This window comes from Pseudonaja textilis, chromosome 4, assembly GCF_049901715.1.
Source record: "Pseudonaja textilis isolate UNSWEBS1 chromosome 4, rPseTex1.2, whole genome shotgun sequence".
In the NCBI taxonomy this organism is placed as follows: Eukaryota; Metazoa; Chordata; class Lepidosauria; order Squamata; family Elapidae; genus Pseudonaja; species Pseudonaja textilis.
The window spans coordinates 5862619-5880550 of record NC_141993.1 but is presented as its reverse complement, the minus strand read 5'-3'; the positions used below and the strand labels follow the sequence as shown (position 1 = coordinate 5880550).

Sequence of the window (17932 nt, the reverse complement as noted above, 5' to 3'; positions counted from 1 at the left end):
ATTGCATGACTGGGGAAGTGAGTTTGGAAAGCCTCTGAATAAAACTCTGCTGCTTTGATCTTGAAGTTGGTGTAGGGCCATCTGCTGATTCATAAAATTTACAGAAAGATCTTTTCTACAAAGACACAAGAGATCTGGAGTTCTGTGAGCTGTTACGTATAAACGACACGCCTCCTGCTTACATGAGACTTGTATAACATATATAATACTTTCTTTTCCTAACTTTACATCAGTACTTCGGTGAAAAGCAAACTCTTTGGCTTCACATGGTTGCTGGACCCAAGGGGGAAAGATGGAGGAGGCCAACCAGAAACAACATCGCAAGAAGCACAGCGGTCCCAAGGCTGGCAAGAAAAAGAAGCGCCATTTGAAAGATTTAGGAATCGAAGATGAAGAGGATGCAAGGAAGAGAAACCCCAAGGCCTTCGCGGTCCAGTCTGCAGTCCGCATGGCCAGATCCTTCCACAGGTCTCATTTATGACTAGATTCACTCTGCTAATCCTACCGCCATTATTGGCTCCAGGCAGTCTTCTATGGGGTGGGAAGACAAATTGTACTATAGCAAATAAGATCTGTTTGGATTGTTTGTAAAAAAAAAAAAAAAAAAGGCAGGAGGATACAAATGAATATAAATAAAGATCCTCAGTCTAGGACAAAGCATGGGCAAGCTTATAGTTTACAGCACAATGAGAGAAATTAAATTGAGCAGATGAAGGCTTTCTGTAGAGGCTCTCTGACTAAGTTTGAGACGTATCTCACCGATCCCCGTAGCCGTGTGCAGGACCCCAAGGATGCATCATGTAATTTGGGGGAATGTGACCAGACTCCCCAAACTTCTTACTAGATGAAATAAATTTCTCTTCTGCCTGGCTGATAGATGGGATTTAAGAAAAAGCTACGTAATCACTGAGCTAAACAAATATCCAGTTTTGTTATTTTTTTTTCTATTTGTTTCTGCATTCCTGCATTCTCTGGAATAAGCTTCAAATGAAGGGCAGCCTGTTTCTGAAACTTTGCAGTGTGAGAATGAGAGCCTAAGTCCCTCCCCTCCCCCAGAAGCTCCCTGTTTTAATAGAATCTTAACGGCCTTTATTAAAACACTGTAAAATGAATCAGCCATTATTTTTAACACTTGACTTTCCAGTTAAGAGTACGTAGTATATCCTTTGCATGGACTGGATGGCAGGGATTGCATATGAAAATGTTTGGAAACCTCTCTTGGTGCTACTAATAAACCAGGGCCTACTACAGGTAGTCCTCGATTTGCAACTGTTTGTTTAGTGATTGTTTGAAATTACAACGGCACTGAAAAAAGTGACTTGTGACTGTTTTGCACGGTTACGACCATTGCAGCCTCCCCCGTGGTCAGGTGATCAAAATTCGGCCACTTGGCAAATGACTCATATTTATGATGGTCACACTGTCCCCGCAGTCAACGCAATCCCCTTTTGCGACCTTCTCACAAGCCGAGTTACTGAGGGAGCCAGATTCACTTAACAACCATGTGACTCACTTAACAACTGTGGCAAGGAAGGTCTTACAACGAGGCAAAAGTTCACCTTAGCAGCTGTCTCTCTCAGCAATGGAAATGTTGGGCTCTGTTGCAGCTGTAAGTCGAGGACTACCTGTGTTTACACCTGAACGTAGTCGACATGATCACATGATTTTGCTTTGAACTCAACTGCAACTCTTATCCTTGAAATAGGACCCAGGATCTGAAAACCAAAAAGCACCATATTCCAGTGGTGGATCGCACTCCCTTGGAACCCCCTCCAGTAGTGGTGGTGGTGGTTGGCCCTCCCAAGGTTGGCAAAAGCACCTTGATAAGATGCCTCATTAAGAACTTCACAAGGCAGAAATTGGTCGAAATTCAGGGCCCTGTCACCATCGTGTCAGGTAAGAAACCAAAACCCACCTCTGTAGTTTGCATCCATCACAGCTCGCAGTTTTCTTTCTACTCTGAAAGAAAGATCAGTGCTGAGCAGAGCCTTGCAATTCGTTTCCGGGTGAAAATCTGACCCCGAAACATCTTCCTTCCTGTCCACACCGCTTTCTATAGAGGGACGATCGAGAGCGTCTGTTCTGACGCCTAGGCTTCCCCAACTGCACGAAGCCAACTCCTCGTCCCATTAAACCCCTTTTATTTAGTCTACAGTGAATTCCTCTCCAGCAAAGTCCCGGCCAACAGTCTTTCGAGAGATTTGACAACTACAGACCTTTATCAGGCTTGGAGAGTTGCCAGGCTAATATCTTCCAAACGCCACACTAGCAGACAATACTTGGCAAGGAGTTAGGAACAGTTCTTCACCCTAATGAACTAATTGTCTCCTGCAAAACCCCGCTCCTCTTTTGCTCCTCTTTATTCCCAATGGGAGGGGCCATTCACTGCCCACCTGTGCCTTTACTTGCAAGTCGACCCTTGTTCCTTAGTTGTTCCCTTCGTCCGGCAGCTCTGTGCATGTGCACATTGGGAAGAGGCTCCAGCTATTGTTCTGCCTCACTAATCTCCGACTCCAAAGGCAGCTGATAACTGTCGGAGGGCCCTGGACCCATCTCTGCTTCCGACGCAGAGCCCTCGTCTGAGCCTTCCCCAGACTCCAGGACTGGCCCATGTTCCTCCCCAACCTCCTCACTGTCCGAGTCTGCCACCAGCTCCACTGGCCGCTGGAGGGCCACAACAGCAACCTGTGGTCACCATCTTTGTGTTTTTAAACAAAGTTGTAATATTCCTTCCTCTGTTTCTTGCCTTTGGCGGCCAGGTAAAAAACGCCGGCTAACCATAATTGAATGTGGGTGCGATATTAATGCGATGATTGATCTTGCCAAAGTTGCCGATCTGGTAAGTTGTATTGCTGTATCATGAGACAGAGATAGGTTTCCCCCAGATAAAAATTTGATTGAAGAAGCTTAACGTTAGGACAGGTAGACCTCGACTCTTAAAACACTTCGTTTAGTGACCAGCACTGAAAAAAGGGGCTCATGGTAATTGTTCACCCTTATGACCATTTGCAGCATCCCTGTGGTCACGTGATCAAAATTCAGATGTTTGGCAATTGACTCATATTTATGACGGTTGCAGTGTCCCGGGGTCATGTGATTCCCTTTTGCGAGTAAAGTCAATGGGGAAGCTAGATTCATTTAACAACCGGGTACTAATTCATCTCTCGGGCAAAACTCACTCAATAACAAAACAGAAATTTGGGGCTCCATCGTAAGTCAAGGACTACCTGCAAATGATTTTAGACCTATTTCTGAAGCCTAAAAGTTGTACAGTAGGACCTCTGGTCACGAACGCTTCTGACCACTACCAAATCGGGTTCCGACCCCAAAATCCAGAACATTTTTTAATCCAGTCACTGTTCAAAAATCAGGTGGCGATTAAACATGGCCGCGGCCGGTTTCCCCTTCCCTGCCATTTTTTTGGGGGGTAAGCGCATGCTCATTCAGTCTCGCTTTCAGTCACAACCAAATCGGGTTGCAACCGAAGTTACAGAACAAATTACGGTTGTGACCAGAGGTTCTACTATAGCTGCCTTGTTGTAAAATACATTAAGAATTGGTTTGCATCCTAACATTTTGGCCCAGGAAGAAGACGCCTTTCAATTCAATATCTGTTGTTGTTGTTTTTTAGTCCATAACTGTAGACCCAAATTGTATGTTCTTGTTTCTTTCCACGTTCTTCTAGTAGTTGGAACTGTTTACTTGCCATGATAAATACCAATTTATTTGATAACCTATTTTCATTAATAATGAGATAGATGTTGAAAGCCAGAACACAGCTGTTTGTTTTAATAACTAGGAATGTCTGGTGGAGTATGGCCAGAGCATTACTTAAGGTCAGGAGTCTCCAACCTTGGGAACTTTGAAGACTTGTGGACTTTAGCTCCCAGAATCCCTCAGCCAGCTAAAGAATTTTGGGAGTTGGAGTCCATGAGTCATAACATTACCATGGTTGGAAACCTTAAACTAGGGGTCAGCAATCTTAAACACTCAAAAGAGCCATTTGGACCCATTTCCCACAGAAAAGAAAACACTGGGAGCCACAAAACCTGGGTGGGCATGGCCAACTCAACGTCACTCCCACCCACTCAACGTGTTTTCTGTGGGTCTCCCTCCCTCCCTCCTTCTCATTTCTATTTTTTGTGTTTTACCTTCTCAGGCCAGGCGAGGAGTAACTGGGAGGGGAGGGCAAGGGGCGGGGCCAGCCAGTGGTGAGATCACCCAATAGGGAGCCACAGCAGAGGGCCCAAAGAGCTGCATGCAGCTCCAGAGCTGCAGGTTGCTGACACCTGCCCCAAACCTAAGTAACTTTTTCTTTTGGAGAAAAGAGACACAGTGAGAACAGATTGTATCCCTGCCCCATCTATGGTGCCGATCCTTTTTGGTGTAAGCAACGTTATGCAACACACTGAAAAACATAAAGGAAGCAAAAGAAATTAAAGATGGGAGAGAAAAAAAGAGAAGCTAATTTGAAGTAAGCATTGTTATGCAAAGCACCAAAAAACGGTGTATTGTAAGCAAAAGAAATCAAAGATGGGGGAAAAAAAAGAGAATTAATATAAGTTATACCAATGCATTCAATAAATAAGCTCTTGAAAGTTGACCTCTATCAGTATTTACTTAGAGTTGGCATGTTTTAGTGAGATTTTTTTAAAAAAGTGTAGTAAATTGGTTCCTACCCCCCCAGGTGTATTTATTTATTTTCAATTTCCCTCTCAGGCTTTGATGCTGATCGATGCCAGTTTTGGATTTGAAATGGAAACCTTTGAATTTCTGAACATTTGTCAGGTCCATGGCTTCCCCAAGATCATGGGAGTTCTTACACACCTGGACAGCTTCAAAAATAACAAGCAGCTCAAGAAGACCAAAAAGAGATTAAAGCATCGGTTCTGGACCGAGGTTTATCAGGTATGGCATGCGTCAACTTGCCTTCAGTGGCTGGGAAAATGTGTCAAAAATGCAGGAAAAATCTAAAGGTAATTCTATTTAAAATCACAGATTGACGTGTCCTGTTTGAACTAGTTTTCATCTTGGTTTGATTTGATTGAATCGAACTGATTTTACATTCAAGGAAAGAAATACGGTTGGATTAAAAAAAACAGTTAAAAGCAGTGAATTGATTGCATTGCATTCTATGAATTTATTTAATTTTTAAACTTAGGGTGCCAAATTGTTCTACCTTTCCGGCATGGTGCATGGAGACTATCAAAAACAGGAAATCCACAATCTAGGGAGGTTTATCTCCGTAATGAAATTCCGCCCCCTGACTTGGCAGACAACTCATCCCTACGTCTTGGTGGACAGGTAATTTCTTTTATTCCGCTTGACCTTTGTGCACTCACTTCCCTCCCTCCTTCCCTTGAACCACCTCCCTCTTTCCCTTCCTTCCTCCCTCCCTCCCTCCCTTCCTTCCTTGACCATCCTTCCTTCCTTGACCATCCTTCCTTCCTTGTCCTTCCTTCCTTCCTTCCTTCCTTCCTTCCTTCCTTCCTTCCTTCCTTCCTTCCTTCCTTCCCAAACAATAGCCCTTAGACTTATATACCACTTTATAGTGCTTTCCAACCCTCCCTAAGCCGTTTCCAGAGTCTTAACAACTTGAAAGGATTTGGGAAAATGTAGATGAGCCTGAAGAAAAGTTCACTTTAAAGATACAGCAAAGTATTCAAAGTTTCAGGTAGTTAAAGGGAGGCTAACCATCAGGAATGGCATATATTGTTGTTATTTACTTATATGCCACCCTTTCCCCCAACACAACAACTATTGTGCTAGTTTAGAGTACACAGAATGTTTTCCATCTCCTTCTAAACATTTTCACCCCGATATTCTTATAATCTGCAGGATGGAAGATTTGACAAACCCAGAGGCAATCAGAGTTAATCCAAAGTGCGACCGGAAGGTTTCCCTTTATGGTTATCTAAGAGGAGCCCACTTGAAAAACAAAAGCCAAATACACATGGCAGGTGAGATAGAACTGGAAGGTGTTTTTTTTCCCTCTTTGCTACTATATTTTGTCGTCAAGCATCAGTGAAGTACTTCTAAAGAGACGTCAAGACCTTCTTCCTCACTGCCTGGGAAGAACGCGAAGAGTCATAAAACAATCTTAGCTTTGAAAAAGGGGCTTCTGTTCCTATTTAAGGTGGGAAATAGGAAAGGTTGACCGTGATTTGAAGGAAGGGCTTTGAGCCAAACATGTCAACAGAACATCTCTCCGCAGTTCATTAAAACAGCCCCACTATTTCCAGCCTTTCATACAAGCCTGCAAAAAAGAGAGAGAGGTCGAGAGAGAGGTCATTGCTTTTAAGAGTGGCATAAGCCAGTGTCTTTCATCCTCAGCAGCTTTAAAATATGTGAACTTCAGCTCCTAGAATTCCCCACTCAGCAAGTCCACACACTTTAAAGTTGCTGAGGTTGGAAGACACTAGCATGAATATTAATGTGTGGATTTCTTAAAGCATTTGAGCTTTTCGTGGAAGGCTGAATAAATTTGGGCTGCTTGAATAGATAGAGCCGGCCGATGCTCAGTTGAGGTCCAAAGTCCTTCTGTATCGTTTTGGATGTGAGTGAAGTCTTAGATGTCAACTATTAAGGTCTTAACTGTGGGGTCATCAGCAAGCACCTTGCCTAAAACCAGCATCAGGCAGGCAGTTGTACTAAATATTTAATTAAAGAAATGTTTATATTCCTTTCTAACCTGATACCTGTTTTATTTCCTTGAAGTTAGGGAGTCTGACAGTTTAGTTTTAAAGTTGTAGAATTTTTTTACCATTGAAACAGTGTCACTGTTATGAGAAGGGTGGCCAGGCAGATCATTTAAACAAATCAATAACTTTGTTTTGCAATTTTTAGATCTCCATCTCATTTATGTATGAAAATGCAAAGCAAATTACAGTAATATCCGTGTTTCCCTGAAAATAAGACCAGGTCTTATATTAAATTTTGTGCCAAAAGATGCATTAGAGCTTATTTTCTGGTTTGGTCTTATTTTCAGCGAAATATGACACTAAATGAATTTGTCTGGCTGACAATCTTAACTGGAGCTTATTTTTAGGGTAGGGCTTATATTACAAGCATCCTGAAAAAAATCATGCTAGGGTTTATTTTACAGTTGGGTCTTAATTTTGGATAAACACGGTAAGTTTTATAAGTTTGTGTGTGTGTGTGTGTGTGTGTGTGTTATAAATCTCAACAGATTATTTATATTGTGAGGCAGGATAAAGAAATGTTGGGAGCAGGAAGCCAAGGGTTAGAATTAAACTCCTTTTGATCAGCAGTGAAGGTCCAACAGCTTTCTTCGCTTCAGTGATAAATCTAACGCGTGATCTTTCCTCTGCGAATCCATTTAAGATTTTGTTGACATCATTGCGATCCTTGTCACTTTGACGCCGGTGTGATCTTTTCCCCTCGTCAGGTGTCGGGGATTTCACTGTCAGCGACGTCAGCTTCCTGCCAGATCCTTGCGCCCTTCCTGAGCATCAAAAGAAACGAGGCTTGAACGAGAAGGAGAAACTGATCTACGCCCCGCTCTCGGGGGTGGGGGGCTTGGTATACGACAAAGACGCCGTGTATATTGACCTCGGGGGAAGCCACTCCCACCGGGGCAGAGAGGTAGGACTTAAGGCTCGGCGCTTCATTTTCTGTTTATGAATTGCTGTTCATTGTTAAAGCATTTGTTGGGTAGCACCCTGGCCTGGCTGTGATGGACTGGCAATTGAAAAAATGACGGGAGACGCAGGGAAGACGTCTGAGCAACTGCCAGCCCCGAGAGCCCTCGAGTAGCAGTATTTATTAAGAAAATACAAATACAAAATCAAAACAATGACTTCAACATTAGCTCAGCAACATTATCTAGCTAGGCCTTAGCGAAGGTGATAAAGTTCCCGTGAGAAAGCAGGGCACCAAAGATCTCATGGGAATGGCTCGGATAGGTACTGTGAACTCCCACACAAATTCCTGGCCTCTGAGCTTTGCAGATAACAGGATCAAACTCTCATCATAAAGACACTACTGCCCTCATGAGGAGCGTTTGTGATACCCCAGATCTTACAAAGCTGTACAAGAACTTGCAGAATATGATGGATATATTACCACATTCCCTCCTTTTTATTTATTCAAAGATAGGGGGTGTTTCAGTGGCAAAATACACAGTTCCCTCGCAAACTTGGTTTCGTACACTTAAGGCTGAGGCACACATTTGAAATAGATTAGGAATACATTGAATACAGCAACATAACATAATAAGTGTAATAACAATTATTACAACTAATTGAAGCAATAAACGTAACCATGAGCTGTCAGGAAGCCAATCCCATAGCAAAGCCCAAAGTGACTTATTGAAGCCATCTTTCCCTGCTTCGTGTTCAGCTATGCGGTCTTCCATATCATGAACAGTTCTTGTAATGTTAGGCTCATAATTATGTATAAAAAACACAACAATGTAAATGAATTAAAGCACAAACTCCTAACATTATATCTAAAGCATAAAGTAACTTGGCGAATTTCAGACACTTCTTCATTTAACATCTTAATATTCTCAACAGTATATAAAACATAGCAACAGTAAAATTATTTAAAATATGAATATCTCTATAGTTCATAGCTATTCCAAAAGGTGGGTACATGCATACAAAGCTAACAATTAGTTACATTTAAACTCTTTGCTGCAATCCGAACGTCCTTGATGTAGGAATTTTCCTTCCATAAATTATCACCAAGGTCTCTAGTTTCTGAGATAATGGCAGCTCTCCGCCTCCGCATTAGAGTCCGGTGGAGGCATAAGACGAATGGAAAAGAAGTTGTGTAAAGTAACTTAGGCAACTCCAATTGACACCAATATTGTCCATAGTCTGAAACAGAAACTTTAAACAGAATCAGAGTTGTAGCACAGGCTGAAGATATAATATCCTTATCAGGTCCCGAGTAAAGAATGTCTTGACCCTTATGCCAGGACCAATATGCTGGAAAAATCAAAAGATGCCGCTGTTTGCAGATTAATTTAGTCCGATTCCCCAAAGGAACCTGCTGCATACAAGTTGATAACCTCGGATAAGCAGTCATCTTTTCCCAGCTTTCACAGCGCCCACGCCTGGACTGCCGGCATCAAGAGAATCAGGAACCACGGAAACGCCATCCTGAGAATCAGGAACCTCAGGAACGGAATCAGGAACCACAGGAACGCCATCCTGAGAATCAGGAACATCCTCACTGGCACCTGCGAAGGCGCTTGTGAATGATCAGGCCGGATACATCGACCAGGAACCCAACGAATTTGACCAAGATGTTCTACTGCTGCATAACCACGCCCCCACGTAATCAGCTCAGCGGAACCCATGCCGGATCCGGAAGGAATCGCACCAACACTCGAGGCCTCACTGCATCTGTAGAAGGGGAAGAAAAATGCCTGCTGGCCGCGCCGCAGGGGGTTACCAGACAAATTTAAAAATTTAAAGTATACAAAGCAAGATTTAAATGATCTTGAATTGCCGGAAGCCCCAGGAGCTTCCCTCCTTTTTATTTAATTTAGCTAACATGTTCTTGAGCGTGCCATTATAACGCTCCACAATAGCTTGTCCTGTGGAATTGTATGGAATTCCAAATTTATGTTCCACGGACCACTGTTTGCAAAACTGATCAAAGACTGTGCTCCGATAAGCCGCACCATTGTCTGTTTTTAAAGTTTGAGGCGTACCAGCACTGAAAATGTCTTAATGCAATGATTGATGACATGTTTAACCGCTTCACCTCTTTGAGGAGTAGCCATTAGAAATCCTGAATAAGTATCCACAGTCACATGTATATATTTTCCAAGGTGCAAATGATGGATACTGAGTAACATCCATTTGCCAAATCATTGAAGGTTTCAACCCCTGGGGTTGACTCCCATAGGAATAGCTGTGCCTTGCTTTGAACAAGTTGGACATTGTTGAATTATGGCAGCAGCTTCTGCAGCAGTAAGCTTGAATTGATGTGCCAACGCTTTAGCATTTTGATGAAAATAACTATGGCTGTCCCAAGGCTGGACAGTGAGAACTGAAGTTACAGCACTGTCAGCTTTGGCATTGCCTTGTGATAAAATTCCAGGTAAATTACTATGACTACGGATATGGGCAATAAAACACACATTCATACGCTGCTCCAAACATTCTTGCAACAACAAAAGCAAACGTAGAATATTAGGTGATATTCCAGGAGACAAATAAGAACCTGCTACAAAGGGTAACAAATTATATACATACAAAGAATCCACTATTAGATTAAAATCCTGATTTTGAAAATTTTGAAAAGCCAAAACTACAGCAGCAAGTTCTGCCTGTTGGGCAGACTTCTGCTCTGATGTCACTTTTGTATGCCAAATTCCAGATTTATCTTTCCAAACACAAGCACCAAAAAAAAAAATTTCTCCATCAGTAAAAACTGTAGGAGCATCTGATATACTGATTTACTGATTTAGGTCACACCCTGTCCCATTGATCTCTCATTTTGCTGACTTTGATCTTCCCAGGAGCCCGACATTGCGCTTTAAAATGTCCAGGCTTCCCACAATTAAAAAGTTTCTTTATTAGCATTTCCTGCCTGGAGAGCCAGAACTAAAGTCTCCATGTTAAAAGTCTGACTCCCCACCTTTTGGCAATCTCATGTTAGCCTGATCTACTGCTAACTTCAAAAGCAATTCATTCCGGCAAATTGATTGTCAATTTGCCTTTCAATAGCCAATTTCAATCTGCTAATGAAATTTTCATAGGGTTCATTGTTTCCTTGTTTGATGTTAGTAAAGGTCTTCTCACCACCTTCGCCGTCAGGGAGAGCCCCCACGGCTTGTAAATTTAACTGTGGGAGAAGAACGAACCCCTCCTCAAGCATTCCATCTCTCTGTTGATTTAAAGCAACGTCCACACCAATTTCTACTGGATTAAGTTGAATCTCCACTCCAAAATCTACCAAATCATCTCCTGATAATTCCCTCTATTTGTTGCTTCTTGAATAGCTGCAGTAACTGCATCTACTTGAACTCTTAAAGGCAAACTCTTCTCTTCTGACAAAGTATTTTCAGTGCCTGACAGCCCTCTGGATTTATCTGGAGGTGCTGTCGGTGGCAATATACGTACCGCATTGTAAGGCGGCAAACCTTCTTCGGGGGGTGATAGGAGCGGTTGTTCATGCGTAGCTAATGCATCCATAACCACCCTCCAGGTTAACAAAATTGAAGAAGGGGCACGAGGCTCCTCGTGCAAAAATTTCCCTATCTTTCTCCAGCGCCTACTTTAATACTACCTCCCTCTGGATAACACGGAATATGTTTCCAAACATACTGTAATAAGTCCTCAATTTCTTTCTTTCCTACTTCATGTCCTCTACTATGAACTCCAAACTTAAAACTATTCCCTGTGATTTCTCTCATTTCCCTAATGTGCCCTGTCTGAGCCTTCGAGAAATCTCCCCCCATACTTACGAAAAGAATCTATCTCCGTCCAGCGAAGAAGATGAGGGCCCAGTCGACGTCCGCGACGATGAGTATGGGATGCGGGAAACGTATAGCTTTCAAGCTATCACGCCAAAACGTATAGCCTTCCAAACTATCACGTCGGGGTCACCACTTGTGATGGACTGGCAATTGAAAAAATGACGGGAGACGCAGGGAAGACGTCTGAGCAACTGCCAGCCCCGAGAGCCCTCGAGTAGCAGTATTTATTAAGAAAATACAAATACAAAATCAAAACAATGACTTCAACATTAGCTCAGCAACATTATCTAGCTAGGCCTTAGCGAAGGTGATAAAGTTCCCGTGAGAAAGCAGGGCACCAAAGATCTCATGGGAATGGCTCGGATAGGTACTGTGAACTCCCACACAAATTCCTGGCCTCTGAGCTTTGCAGATAACAGGATCAAACTCTCATCATAAAGACACTACTGCCCTCATGAGGAGCGTTTGTGATACCCCCAGATCTTACAAAGCTGTACAAGAACTTGCAGAATATGATGGATATATTACCACACTGGCCGGGAGGAGGAATGAAGCCCGGTGTTAGCCTGGAGTCGATGCTTAACCTCAGGAGGGTGAGAACAGACCACCCCCCCAAAATTCCTTAAAGCCTTACGTAAGCCTTGTTCCCAAGACAAGGCTGGGAAGATTCCTGTATTACAGGCAGAAGGTAATAAAGGAGTTAGCTTGAACTCTGCTCTCTGTATCAAGATTGAAAAACGCTTAAGCTTCCTGTGACTATTACTGCTTTTCAACTTGCCAAAGAATGTTGGAGGGGAGGGTGAGCTGGAATAAGGAGGCTACAGTCTTCGACCGTGAGAGCCAAGGACACGTCTGCAAGTATTGGCCAGGACATAGACTGTTGTCGCAACAAAAGGATGATTCCCAATTGGACAGTGGGAATCTTGTTCCATGGGAGGAGGGGATGAAACTCATTTTTTAATTACGCAGGAATGCGCGAGAAAAAAATTAGAGTCGGTTTTGTTTTTCCTCAGTGCCGAAATGAGGTACTCAATAAAGTTTTGCTTTTGGGGGTTTTACAGTTCCTGAAAAGTTCCTGCTTTTATTGGGTCCGTTAGTCAGAGGGTTGACTCTCTGGTTGTTTGCACCTGACAGCAATTAGCAATGGTATTTAGGCTTATATGCTGCCCCATAGTGCTTTACAGCCCTCACTTGAGTGGCTTACAACGTAAAGCATTATTTGCATATCGACCCCAACAGCCTGGGTCCTCGTTTTACCGACCTCAGAAGGATGGAAGGCAAAGTCAACCCTGAGCCTTGTCAGGATCAAACTCCAGCCTGTGGTCAGAGTTGGCCTGCAAATTTTGTCGTGGTGGCGTGGTGATTAGAATGCAGTATTGCAGGCAGTCTTTGCCCACTGCCAGGAGTTCGATCCTGACCGGCTCAAGGTCGACTCAGCCTTCCATCCTTCCGAGGTGGGTCAAATGAGGATCCAGATTGTTGGGGGCAAGAGGCTGACTCTGTAAACAGCTTAGAGAGGGCTGTAAAATCACTGTGAAGCGCTATATAAGTCTAAGGGCTATTGCTAATACTGCAGTTTAGGCACTGTGCCACCGGGCCTCAATTATTTGATGGCTGTCCTCATTTTGTGTTGAAAAAAAAATGGCTTTAACTAATCCCCTATTTTTGAGCTGATAGCAGAGATTCTCAAATTTGGATTGGCCTCTGTAGCTTTTGGCTAATACAGGACTTTGTCAATTGTTGGAAAAGAAGCTTTATTTTTTTCTTAAAAAGTCTGGTTGGCCTTTGGGACAGAAGACTAAATAAAGCGTGAATATCAATTAACTTTTGTCCTCCTGAGCAGCCTCTTGCACGCCTTGAAGTATTCAGTGATTATTGGCAGGCTGCTAAAACAGTACTGTGATGAATATCTTCATGAAACAGACCTTACATAAGAGTGACTGAAATGCTCTTGATTCATCAGGAGGAAGAAAGACCGAACCACGAGCTCGTCCAGAGTCTCATCTCGGCACAATCCACCATCGATGCCAAGATGGCTTCCAGCAAAGTCTCTCTCTTCATGGACTCCAAGCCTTTAGAGACAGCGGATGTTGAAAACGAGAGGTAAGCGGTAGGTTCACACACAATCCTTCAGATGTCATGGGTGCGTCATCGCTGGAGGCTTTTAAGAAGGGACCGGACAGCCACTTGTCTCAAATGGGATAGCGTCTCCTGTTTGAGCAGGGGGCTGGACTAGACTTCCAGGCCCCCTCTAACTCTAGCCTGAATTGAAAATTGAAAAGCTGTTGATTGTAACGGTAGCATTTAGACTAATATACTGCTTCACAGTGCTTCACAGCCCCCTCTAAGTGGTTTAAAGAGTTAGCCGATTGCCCCCAACATACAAGAAGCTTTTAAAACTCTGATTGAACATCTTATTGTGGCCCACCAGCAGAATTGGGGGCAGACTTGGATAGTGAGGAGGTTGGGGAGGAACGTGGGCCAGTCTTGGAGTCTGGGGAAGGCTTGGACGAGGGCTCTGCATCGGAGGCAGAGATGGGGCCAGGGCTGTCTGACAGTTACCAGCTAGTGGGGAAGAAGAACAGCTGGAGCCTGTTCCCAGTGTGCGCATGCACAGAGCTGCCAGGAGAAGGGAACACTAGGATCACACAAGAATCAATTCAGGAGTAAGGGCAGAGGTGGACAGTGAATGGCCACTCCCATAGGGGATAAAGAGGAGTGAAAGGGGAGTGGGGTTTGCAGGAGACAATTAGTTCATTTAATTAGGATGAAGATCTGTTCCTGACTTCTTGCCAAGTAATTGCTGCTACAGTGTGGTGTTTGGAAGCTATCGGCCTGGCAATTCTCCCAGCCCGATAAAGGTCTGTGGTTGCAATTCACCCTTGTTTGCCGGGACTTTGCTGGATGTGAATGACAGGACTTCACATTGGCTTAATAAAAAGGGGTTTTGTCAGGATGAGGAATCCGCTTTGTGATTTGGTGAAGCCTGGGTCAGAACACATCTTCAAAGACAAAAAAAAGTCCAGGTGCCTCTTGAAAAAGCACTTTTGGGATACACATCTAAAGATGGCTTTTATGTTGTAGGGGAGAGAGGGGGTAAATTTATTTCGGAGCTTTTGAAAACACCATTATTTGCCCTAAACTGCACCTGTAACTCTCAATGCAGGAAGCACAATAGCAACACTGACTGTGGGATTTATCTAGGGTGAATTAAAATGCAGGTGGGCCTCGCCTTACGACCACAATTGAGGCCGACATTTGTGTAGCTAAGTGAGACGTTTGTGAAGTGAGGGCTGCGCCCCCCCTCCCCGTTTTACGCTCTTTCTCACCACGGTTGCTAGTGAATCACTGCAGTTGTTAAATCAGTAACACGTTTGTGAAGTGAATCTGGCTTCCCCCATTGGTTTTGCCTGTCAGGAGGTCAAAAAAAGGGGATCAAATGACCCCTGGGAGATAAAGATGAACCCATTGCCCAGCGCCCAAATTTTGGTCACGTGACTGTAGGGTTGTAAGTGGAGGAAAACGGTCCCAAGTCACTTTTCTGACAGTGCAAAGTTATGACTTTGAATGGTCGCTAAACGAACTGTTGTCAGGCGAGGACTGCCTTACAAGGGCTTTTATGCTGACTTTGTTCCTGAGAGGCTCAGGTCGCCTAACAGGTTCTCAACGTTTATGTTCCATCAGCATTTTTCCCATGCCGAAAGAAGAAATGGAAGCAGACCCACGGACTGGGAGGACGCGCCGGAAGGCAGTGTTTGAAAATGAAGACCAAAGTGATGATGATGAGGAAGAGGAAGAGGAGGAAGAGGGAATGTCTGTGGAGGAGGGCGTGGGAGACTCGAGTGACAATGACGAGGAAGGCGAAGACGACCATTTTCTACGCCAGAATCTGGTCTCCGGGTCTTCCGAGCGCAGCAAAAACCAAACGGAGCCTCTGCTCCTCGCAGAGCGGCCAGCCTTCGCTGACAGTGACGATGACCTTGAGGAGAATTCAGGGGAGGAGGAGGAGGAGGAGGAAGAAGATGACCCTGAAGAGACAGACGGAAGCGAAGAGGAGGCAACCCTTTCCAAATATACCGCCGGAAACCCAGCTCGGTTGAATAAGCCTCTATCGGACGAAATGGACCACAAGATGAGGAACAGAAGAAAGCTGGTCAAGAAAGCAGCCTGTATCACCTTGATTGAAAAGGTTACTCCTGATGGAGCATCGATATCGGATTTAGGTGGACCTCCATTGTGGGAAGAGGACGGCCCCGTGGAGGAGGAGGAGGAAGAGGAAGAAGAGGAGGAGGAGGAAGAGGACCTCCAAGGGTGGGACCAGGAAGAGACTCAACTACGAAGTGTTGACATCAAGATACAAGATTCTGGGTCAATGAAGAATGAAGATGATGTGGAAGATCTTTTGAAAGAGGACGAAGACTATAAAGAGGCGTCTGATTTTTCTTCAGAAACAATTGGTACGTACTTCTGAATCTCTTGAAATGTTTTTATGGCAATGATTTTTGGAGGCATTTATCCAGGCATCTCCTCAGTTTTTATCCAAGTGCAGTTTTGAGTTTGAATGCAGGGTCATAAGATTTTGTGGAATTTAATGGCTGAGAGTAATGGGGTATTTACATTTTTAAATTGTATAGAGATTATTGTATGGTCTGTTGTGTTTAATTTTATTTTTCTTTCAATGGTGTTGTCCAGTTTTACTTGTGGAAGAGCACCTCATTTCGTTGCACCTGCTTGCGAGTGTAATGACAAATAAATTCTTATGTCTTATGTCTTATTACCGTAGCCTTTTCTAGCAAGAGAAGTGAGGTCGAAATCCTGTGCACAGTTGCTTTGGTGTTAAGCCCAGTGAATGCAATGGGACCTTTACACTTATTTGCTCTGCAGCTCTGATTAAGGAGACATAAACATTAACTGATGAAGTTGTTACATCTGGGCAATGTATTTATGTTAGCAGCTTTAAAAGAAATGGTGCAAATCATTGACTGTTTAATCTGATTTAGATAAAAAAAACAATCTCTTTTTTTCCCCCCTATTCTTTCAGGAGCTCTGAAATGGAAAGAAGACCTCACCCAAAAGGCAGCCGAAACCTTTTTGAGACAGCAACAGGCTGCTCCGAATCTCCGCAAACTCGTTTATGGCACAGGTAAAATATAGATTGGCCTGCCTGTATTAGAGAAGGAGGGGAGGGAGGGAGGGAAGAAGGAAGGTAGGAACAGAAAGAAGCAAGAAAAAGAAGAAGGGAGGTCAGTCATGGAAGGAAGAATGGAAGGTCAAGGAAAGAAGGGAGGAAAGTCAAGGGATGGAGAGAGGGAGGGTGGAGGAAGGGAGGGAGGTCAATGAAGGGAGGGAGGTACTGTTAAGGAAGAAAGGGAGGGGAGGAGGTGAAGGAAGGGAGGAAAGGGGAGGGAGGGTGGAGGATGGAAGGGAGGTCAAGGAAGGTGGTCAAAGAAGGAAGAAGGGAAGGAGGAGGAAGGAATAAAGTAAGGAATTGTTGAGGTAATTCCCCGTTAGGAGAATGAGCGCATACAGGGAGATGTATTTGAGAGGAGTGTTTGAATAATACACACAGAGCACACAGACACACTGTACAGTAAATGTAGGTTTTTACTTCCAGAAAGGTTTAAGCAAAGTCCCAAATAAGCAATCCAAAATCATTCACAGGTAAAATCGGTCAGTTTTCATCCAGGGATAATCCAAATATCAAATTCCAGTGTCTAAAAACAGTTCAGTATCAGACTTACATTAAATCCAGTAATGTCACTCAATTAGAAGAAATGGAGGAACGGCAATACTTTCCGACAGAAGGAAACAGAGATACACTCACGCTCTCTTCTGAGACTCAGACTCAGACTAAAACAACCCAGGTTTCTGGCTCCATCTTATGACCGTTTGAGTAACCACACCCAATTGCAGTTTTTAGCATGCTCTTAAAGAGACAGTATTAAAATGTTTATCCTGGTTTATATATTTCTAACCCAAATAGCTGTTAAGTGACTCATATTCCTAACAGGAACGAAGGGAGGAATGTCAAGGGGGGGAGGTACTTTAAGTCAAGGAAGGAATGGTGGGAAGGAGGTCAAAAAAGAAAGGAAAGAAAGGGGGAAGGAAGAAAGGACCTTAGGCAAATGTCCAGGCGCAAAGTTTAGTGAGATTGTCATCAGTCAATCATTAGTACGATGAAAGCGAGGAAAAAAAAGCCAACATTTCCCCTCCAGGTGAAAACTTTTCCATTTGGCTTCTTAGTTGCAGCTCCTAATCGGGGATGCCTTCTGAGTCTGTTTTAGCTTGGCAGGGGTCTTAAAGGCACCTGCATTCTAGGTCGAAACTCAGGCAGTAGAAAGAGGATGAAGGTGGGATTGGCAATGGGACTTGCAAGAGTGAATTATTTTCAGTATTTGCGCACCACCACTTCCTTAGGGGGGGAGTGTCTTTTGGGAGGTTTACTGGATTTAAAATGGTAAGCCTCAACAATTA

General features: G+C 43.7%; 1 protein-coding gene across 1 annotated transcript in view; it reads left to right on the top strand.

Moving 5' to 3' along the window:
* Nucleotides 1–207: 207 nt before the first annotated feature.
* Nucleotides 208–17932, top strand: part of BMS1 (BMS1 ribosome biogenesis factor) — a 36018-nt gene continuing 18293 nt past the window's right edge. The window contains exons 1-10 of the mRNA XM_087932187.1: nucleotides 208–468; nucleotides 1706–1896; nucleotides 2760–2839; nucleotides 4720–4908; nucleotides 5162–5304; nucleotides 5839–5960; nucleotides 7409–7605; nucleotides 13422–13561; nucleotides 15143–15915; nucleotides 16500–16601. Coding sequence (XP_087788313.1) covers nucleotides 293–468; nucleotides 1706–1896; nucleotides 2760–2839; nucleotides 4720–4908; nucleotides 5162–5304; nucleotides 5839–5960; nucleotides 7409–7605; nucleotides 13422–13561; nucleotides 15143–15915; nucleotides 16500–16601 — 2113 coding nt within the window. The 5' untranslated portion in view covers nucleotides 208–292. The remainder of the gene's footprint in view (nucleotides 469–1705; nucleotides 1897–2759; nucleotides 2840–4719; nucleotides 4909–5161; nucleotides 5305–5838; nucleotides 5961–7408; nucleotides 7606–13421; nucleotides 13562–15142; nucleotides 15916–16499; nucleotides 16602–17932) is intronic.